Source organism: Monoraphidium neglectum, assembly GCF_000611645.1.
Source record: "Monoraphidium neglectum strain SAG 48.87 unplaced genomic scaffold scaffold01656, whole genome shotgun sequence".
Lineage (NCBI taxonomy): Eukaryota > Viridiplantae > Chlorophyta > Chlorophyceae > Sphaeropleales > Selenastraceae > Monoraphidium > Monoraphidium neglectum.
The window spans coordinates 1-8,121 of record NW_014011972.1 but is presented as its reverse complement, the minus strand read 5'-3'; the positions used below and the strand labels follow the sequence as shown (position 1 = coordinate 8,121).

At 65.3% G+C, this 8,121-nt stretch overlaps 2 protein-coding genes across 2 annotated transcripts; one reads left to right on the top strand and one right to left on the bottom strand.

The window, feature by feature from the left end:
• Nucleotides 1-88: 88 nt before the first annotated feature.
• MNEG_8614 (Hypoxia-inducible factor 1-alpha inhibitor) lies at nucleotides 89-4,277 on the top strand (the record flags this gene model as incomplete). The annotated part of the gene is made up of 8 exons (XM_014042912.1): nucleotides 89-108; nucleotides 492-807; nucleotides 1,162-1,618; nucleotides 1,790-2,017; nucleotides 2,670-3,056; nucleotides 3,318-3,343; nucleotides 3,647-3,849; nucleotides 4,130-4,277. The coding sequence occupies 8 exons, from the start codon at nucleotides 89-91 to the stop codon at nucleotides 4,275-4,277; spliced, it is 1,785 nt and encodes a 594-aa protein (XP_013898366.1).
• Nucleotides 4,278-5,151: 874 nt separating this feature from the next.
• On the bottom strand, nucleotides 5,152-7,769 carry MNEG_8613 (hypothetical protein; the record flags this gene model as incomplete). Its single annotated transcript, XM_014042911.1, has 7 exons — nucleotides 5,152-5,442; nucleotides 5,808-5,880; nucleotides 6,255-6,334; nucleotides 6,652-6,759; nucleotides 6,983-7,089; nucleotides 7,326-7,371; nucleotides 7,716-7,769. 7 exons carry the CDS (start codon nucleotides 7,767-7,769, stop codon nucleotides 5,152-5,154), a joined length of 759 nt encoding a protein of 252 aa, XP_013898365.1.
• Nucleotides 7,770-8,121: the final 352 nt, after the last annotated feature.

Here is an 8,121-nt window from a genome sequence, read left to right as displayed (position 1 = left end):
CCTGCCGTACCGGCGGTCCCTGCCCGCGCAGTCGGGCCCATCAGCCCCAGGCCCCAGCCGCTAGCTCCCACACTTGGATGCGTACCAAATGAGGCAAGAATACAAATGGTGAGGGTCGGGTCCACACGCTATACCGTCATGTGCGACAACCGAACACTGACAGCCTCAACCCATGACACGCGGTCGGACAGCAGCCGCCTCCTGATGTCATTCGAGTCTACAGCACACTGTCTCATGCCATCTGAAGCACACTTGTAGATGCCATGGCTGGCGGTTGGCCGAGTGCCCTGCCGCTGCTGACCCTATCTCCTTCATATCCTGTCACCGCCTCACCACACCCCAACCTCGCAGATTCCGGAGGGATGGCGGCCGTTCCTGGGAACAGTCGTGGATGCATACCGGTCGGCCCTTGGGGGCTCTCAAGATCTTGATCTGAGCAGTGAGCTGGCATGTGATCTGGTGGGCGTCTACCTCCGGGGCTCCCTCCCCAGGGGTCACTTCCTCGCGGGCGTCTCCGACGTCGACACGTTCGCACTGGTGCTGGAAAGCAGCGGCAGCAGCGACAGCAGCAGCAGCAGCAGCAGCAGCAGCAGCAGCAGCAGCAGCAGCAGCAGCAGCAGCAGCAGCAGCAGCAGCAGCAGCAGCAGCAGCAGCAGCAGCAGCAGCAGCAGCAGCAGCACCGGGGAGGCTCGCGATGGCGACAGACGCGCGCCCCCGAGTGCGGCGCCGCGGGCAGCAAAGGCGGCGGTGCTCGCTGCGCTCGGCCCCGCTCTCGCACAGCACCAGGCCCTGCTGGGCTTTGTCAAGGTGGGTGTGTTCCCCCAGAGAGGTTGGCATGAGGCGCCGCAGGACCGGGGGCCCCTGGCCGGCGGCGTCCCGCCGCCCATCTGTGCGTGTTGCGAGGGCTTGGGAAATGACTGCTGTCGGTGCCTCATCAGCACTCGAATGGACAGGCTGCACCCACTGCCCTGGAAGCTGGGTGGTTGTCGCTGGGTCGGCGCCGACTGCTGCAACCGCAAAGGCTCTGAACAAACCAGAGATGCTGCGACCTGCGATGGATGAGATAAGTATCGAAGGCACGGCATTGTCTCGGTCCATGTTTCAGTTGATTCATCTTTTGAGGTGGCACGCGCTGCCTGATGTGCCCCTTTCCCGCCGCAGTGCGAGATCAAGATTGTCCCTGTGCCTGCCGCCTCCGCCGCCGGCCGCGCCCTGCGGCGCGCGATCGCCCGCGGCGGCGGCGCCGCGGCGCCCTCGCTGCTTTTTGCGGGCGCCTATGGCCCCTTGTCCGGCGGTGAAGCAGCCCACCGACACAGGAGGAGCGGCGACAGCGGCAGCGGCGGTGGCAGCAGCAGCAGCAGCGGCAGCGATGGCGGCGGCGGCGGTGGCGGCGGCGGGGGCGCTGCAGGATGGCGGCTGCGCCCGCACGTCGCGCACCGCATCCCCATGGCATTCGAGCTTGCGAGCCAGTCTGTGGCGCTGTGGGGCCTCGACCTGCCGGCCCTCATGCCCGACACGGCCGCGCTGCCCGCGGCGCGGCTGCCGCCGTCGCTGGCGGACGATGTGGAGGCGGCGAGGGGCGCGGCGGCGGCGCCGGGCGCGGGGCCGGCCGAGCAAGGTGCGGAGGAGGGGGCCAGGGGGCGGCGCGTCTTGCGGCAAGCAGCATCCGCATTTTCACCCTTGAAAGCATGTACCTGAGTTGCTCATGTATCAAAATTTCTAACATTTGCATGAAAAGCTTATATTAAGGATTGACTGATCGTGCTCTGCGCCCGCCTGCCCCCCGCAGGCCGCGCGGCACGCTGGGCGCTCAAGCGCTGCATCAGGGCCGCCTTTGAGGTCGCGCAGCCCCGCGCCGGCGTCGACACCCGGGACCTCTTCTGGTGTGTGGAGCACGCCGCGGCGGCGCTTCCCAAGCTGGCGCCGCTCCTGCAAGAGGCGCTGCGGCTGTACGTGCTGCTGGCTGACTCAGACTCTGATCAGGAGCCAATCAGCGGCAGCGGCAGCAGCGGCCGAGGTGTGAGCAGCAGAGGGGGCGACGCGGCCACGCTCGCCGCGGCGTGGCAGACGGCTGGCCGGCTGGTGGCGGGGATTGAGGCTGCGTTCCTCCGCCATATGCTGCAGCCAGAGCCGGGGTGGCTGACGCACCACTATCACCCGGGTGACGTTGACGGTGACGTCAGCGGTGATGCCAGCGGGGCTTGCGGCGGTGGGGGTGGCGTCGGGTGGCGGTTCGAGGGGATACGGGGCATCTTCACCGGCACAAAGGCAGCGGCGGCGGCTGTCGCCCACGGTGGTAACGGCGGCGTCGCTGTTGCTGCGGCTGGCGCGCGGCCGCCTGCCGTGCTGGTCCCGGTGGCCCGCCAGGTGGGCGCTTGGAGTGCGCGGGGCAAGGGGGCAGGGGCACCTGTGCTTGAAGGTTCCACTGCAAGGCGTGCAGCCCTTCTGTTCGTCTGTCCAGCGTATCGACTCCTTGCTGCGCACGGCGCCCCATGGATGGCGCACCAGCATTCGCAGCCGTGCGCCCTTTTCACGCACACGCATGCACGCATGCACACGCACGCACACACGCACACACACGCACACACACTCCTACACCACTACTGCGGTTGCCGGACAGGTCCCTGCATGCGACTGGCACGAACCATCTCAGCGCGGCCCCGCCGCAGCCGCCATCATGCGCTGCCTGCTGGCAGGCAGCAGCAGCAGCATCCGCAGCGGCAGCGGCAGCGGCAGCGACAGCGGCGGCGGTGGGGAGGGCGCCGCTTGGCGGGACTGCGGCTGGTCGGCGCCGGGGGCGCCTGGGCCTTGGTACGAGGCGCAGCAGGCAGCAGCGGGCACACAGGGCGGCGGCTGGGCCGCCGCGGTGCGGGGGCTGCCATCAGAGCATCCCGTTATCCTCAAGGGCGCCGCGGCCGCCTGGCCGGCGGCGCGGGACTGGACGCCCGAATGGCTGTGCGCGCGGCCGGGGTTTGGGGGCAAGGTGCGGGTGGCGCCTTCCCTGCAGTTTCCGTTTGTGGAGCCGGTGCTGGCGGACCTCCTCACCCAGGCCAAAGGTGGGTGCGGCTGGATGTTTTGAGGGTCGCACTATCGTGTTTTGTATTGCGGTTTGCCCTGTGGTGCGACCTCGGGCTGCGACGTCAGGGGGCTGCGTGCGGATCGGCGCTGAGACACACACGGCCGTGCTGCCTCCCTGCGGCCTGGTCGTGTCCATCACCAGCAATTTGCCAGTGTGAGCTCCGAGGAAGAGGGTGCCGACCGCTTCCCATCCTCCCTGCCTCCCCGCCCCCTGTGCGGTGCGGCCCGCCGCTCCGCAGGCCCCGCGGCGGCGCCGAGCGCACAGGTCAGCATGTCAGGCCCCGACTTCCTCGCGCGACTGCGCGCCCCACCCGGCGCAACGCGGGCGCCGGCGCGCGGCCGGCCCGGGCAGCCCTTGCAGCGGCCGCCGCCGGCGGTGTACTCTCCTTTGGAATACGTTTACATGCAGGCGGAGGTGCCGCCGAAACTAGCGGCCGAAGGCCTTCTTTTTGGGGATTTGCTGGAGCAGCTGGCCGCCGCTGCAGCTGCAGGGTTTGCCGCGTGCGAGCACGGCGCTTGTGGGGGGGTGCAGTTGGGTAGCAGCGCGGCCGGGCTGCGGGTCGCGCAGGCGCCGCGTGCCTGGATCGGCCCCGCCGGCGCGGTGTCGCCGCTGCACTTCGATTCGTCCCACTCCTTCCTGGTGCAGCTGCGCGGCGCCAAGCGCATGCTGTTCCTGGACCCTGACCAGCTGCCGTGCAGCTACCCGTACCCGGACACCCACCTTCTGCGGCGGCGTGCGAGCGTCAACCCGGCAGACCCTGACTACACCCGGTGAGCGCAGCGCTCCTTGCGTGCAGACAGTAAAATTTTCTTCAACTGCACGCTGGCCCTGCATCAAAAGCAATACAATACTCGCCAGGCTGTGTTGTCGTCGCCTCGCGCCTGGGGCTGCCTGTTTGGCCAGTGCACGTGGCCGTGCCCCCTTTGTTGAATATTGCTCCAGCACCTCACAACACACCTCAGGGCTGCGCAGCCATTTTCTCAAACGTTTCGCTCACCCACCCTCCATCATAACTCCCCCACGTCATCCAACACCGGCCCCCCTTGGCAGCTTCCCCCTGGCCCGCCGCCTGCGCTTCATGGAGGCCCTGCTGTCACCCGGTGACGCCGTGTTCTTCCCGGCGCACTGGCTGCACCACACGGAGTCACTTGACGAGTCCGTGTCGGTGACGTGCCGGTTGGTGGCCGGCGCGGGGTGACGAGGTGATGTGTGCGCTCATGCCATTGATGTGTGCACGAACCTTCCCAGGATGAAACCATGCCCTGTTGCTGGGTCGTCCCTGCAAAGTCCCTTCAGCAATGCATGCAATGGCTGTTGCTGACTTAACTTCAATTGATTTGAGTCGCTGGGCTTTTGAAACATCAGAGTTGAGGTGCACCTTGTGCGCTGTGATATGACGCGTACAATGTTCACCATTACACGTGCACACAGAATGCAGGCCAGACACACACATAAACACACACATCTGTAGCAAAGGGCAGCACCAGGTGCAATGGGTGCTGCCAATCAGACAGTGCCCTGCTTTTGGGCAGCCAGCCCAGTCAGCCCGCATCACTGCCGGCACTAGCAAAAGCAAAACAGCCGCAAAATGCGACGCCCACAACTTGTCAAAGCGCGCTCTGGCGCACTAAGCCGTTGTGCAAGCATCCATGGTTTGCAGTGAATGACTGCGCACGTGCAGGGGCGGTACAGGCCAGCAACACTCGGTGTAATGCGTCCAGCGAATGCCAGGGTCCAAGCTCGACTTGGGCCCGGAGAAATGCAGCTCAGATGGCAGCACAGCTGCGGCCGCTTGCTGCGGGTGTGATGTACAAGGCTCATGAAACAACAGGGCCAAGATCAAACAAGAGCCAGACGCGCGGGGCGAGCAGGCCGAATGGAATGCTGTCCGCCGGAGGGGCCGCCAAAGGGCAGAGCGCTCCTCAGCGCTGCTCAGCGCTCCTCAGCGCTGCTCAGCGCTGCTCAGCGCTGCTCAGCGCTCCTCAGCGCTGCTCAGCGCTGCTCAGCGCTCCTCAGCGCTGCTCAGCGCTCCTCAGCGCTGCTCAGCGCTGCTCAGCGCTCCTCAGCGCTGCTCAGCGCTCCTCGGCCGTCGCTGCGCCGCCGTCCTCCTCGCGCCGCTCGCGCCCGGCCAGCCAGGCTTGCGGGTCCCCGTGGCGCCGCGGAGGCCGAACACGCTTACGCGCGCTGACGTCATCACTGCCGCCCGTCCCAGCGCCCTGCTGGGCATCATGGGCGACCGGGCTGGGGCGATGGCTCGGCTCCGGCTTGGGCTCAGGCGTGGGTGAGGGGTCGGGCGAGGGGCCGGGGGTTGGGTTGGGCTCCCAGGGGCCAGTCTTGCCGTCCCAGCCCTCATTGCGGAAAGCCTGTCCAGGTACACAGGAAATGCAGGGTGCGGTGTGATGGGATCAGCTGATTGTGCGTGCGTGCATCCGTGCGTGCATGCGTGTGCGTGCTTGTGTGATGGGAGCTATTGCAACGGGGCGTGGCGTGGCGTGAAGCGATTGCGCGCGTGAGACAATAAGCCCCTGCAGGCTTGCAGGATGCGTCGGGCAGGATCCCAGAGGTGCCTCCGTGCAGGCCCTCCCGCGTTGCGCCCGCACGACCGCAAACGGTATGCATCGACCATTGATCTTCCCCTTGAGCGCGCTTTGCTGCCTGCATGCAAATGCCAATATTGTGTCCAGACATGCCACCGAGCGAGGGTCCCTTTGGGGGCGTCCTCGCCCACCTGGCAGGCGCCCGCCACCGCGTCCAGGGCCCGCCACATGCGGTCCACCGACGTGGGGCCCGCGGCCTCCCGCCTGCGGGCAATTTGCGTGCGTTTGGGATGCAGCGGCGGTGTGGTGGCGGCGGCCAGTCTCGCCGAAACGAATCGGGGCTTCTCAGAAGACGGCTCGGCCGTCTGCGATGCTTGTAAACAGGGGGACAGCCGCAACCGCCGCTGTAACACAAATGGAGGGCGGCATCTCTGCTCCAATCAGCCTGGGAGCCCCGCTTCAAATCCGCCAAGCTTTGCTCCCCTCCCTACAAATCAGGGTTCGTGATGTGGCTGCTTCCATGCTCAGGGCCCAACGCTGCTGAAAAGCTCAACACTAGTTCTCCGCTTTTTGATCGACACCTTGATCCGCCATGGCAAGTTGCGCCCACGTGCCAGGCGGCCCGCGCCCCACCCCACCTGATCCTCAGGCTGAGCTCCCCATTCTTGGGGGTGGTGCCGGCGACTGCGTCCTCAAAGCTGGTGTTGTACTTGATCACCTGGCGGCGGGCGGCGGTCCGAGGTTGGGTTTGATCGCTCCGAGGTTGAGGTCGGGTCACCAGTTGATCGAGGGTGTAGACAGTGCAGTGGGTGCCCAGGGTGGAGGCAAGACCGCTGATGCCAGCTGAATCAACCGCGCGACCCAGTGCTCGCGCCAGGCTGCACCCCTTACAACGCAGGCCACCCTCCGTGACATCAGTAGCTAGATCACGGCAACCAAAAGTGGAGGTTCCCGCATGCGAACATGCCAGATCAGATCACACCAGATCACAACCAGATCACATCAGATCACATCAGATTGCAGGTTGGTGCCCACCAGGTTGGCCTCCCCGACGACGCCCTGGAATATGACGGTCCACACCACCTTGGCGCGCCAGACCGTGTGCATGAACTGCAGCGGCTCGTCCTCGTCGACCATGACCACCTGGAACGATGAGTCACAATCATGTACAGTATGCGGGACAGGATCGGATTCCTTGACGGCGATACGTGGGCCGCCTGCCGCGCCGCGTGCGGAATGCAATTGTGGCATATGCTACAGCGGCGCGGAGTTCAGCCCCCGAAATGTGCATCCCCCGTAAAGCCAATCTTGTGAAGCCCAAGACCCCAGCATCAATGATGTCATCAATGACATCATCATCAGTCACCTGCGCCAGGTTCGGGAAGTAGTCCTTGACGCCGGCCGCTGTGCTGATGTTGAGCGACTGCGGCACCGGGCGGTACAGCGGGCTCATGGTGTCCCGCAGGTGGTCGCCTGCGGTACGGTACGGCGGTACGGGTGCGGACGGAGCCGGTAAAGCAGCCGTTGACGCAGGGGGGACCCAATCGTGAAACCAAGGCCAGAGCCATGGTGACGATTTTCAAACGCAGCAGCGACTGCAGTCAATGAGTTTGAATGGTCAGAGAGCAGTGAATCACGCCAATGAAAGTGAAGTTCCATAACGTGAACCAGGGCATCACCCCAAGCACGAAAGTAACACCATCACCCACAGTGGATGTCATTTTCCACCTTCTTGGTGAGCTTCGCGCCTGCAGCCTGCGGTGGCCATTATTCATGGCATGATTATTAGTCGTGGGTTTGCCACGTGGTCATCGGCAATCGCCCAGTCAGGTGAGGGGTCCCAACCAAGTGAGCGGTCGCAAACGCTGCTGTGCAGTGGCCCATGTTGCGTTGCGTTCACAGTCACCAAAGAGACGCCCTGATTGCTGGAGTGTCGCCCACCAAGCATGCGCTACGTATAAAGAGGCTGGCCAGCTGCTGCAAAATGGAGGCCCAACGCCCAGAATCGGCCGGACGCCACAAGCGACCAAATCGGCACGGTGCTCGCCGCAAAGCATGTGCTCGTGTCCGGCTGGCGTGGAACGTTTGATGATGCGCACCGTGGGGGGCAGCTGCAGACTGCCTGCCCCAATGACGGGGTCGACCTGAGTCATGGTTTCAAAAAGGTGAGTCATAGTGGGGGAGGTGGTTTGATGGTGAGTGGTGGAGGGTGCCGGTGTGTGAAGATATTTGATGGCCTTTGGTGTGGTGATACGAGTGATTGTGAGTGATCGAGGCTGGGCCCCGCAGGCCAGGCACGGCAGCTGCAGGCGTGGCCCCTGAGGACTCGGCCGCCGCCACCACAGGCACCCATTGCTGCCGCGCCCGCGGCCTCGCGCACACGCGGTGTGGCCCCGCGCATGCATGCACTGGGGCGCTGGCCACATAAAGATGTCACAAAACACTAGCCCTGCTCAGGCGACGCGCAGCCCACGCAAAATTGTAAAAAAACAGGCGGCGCCCTGA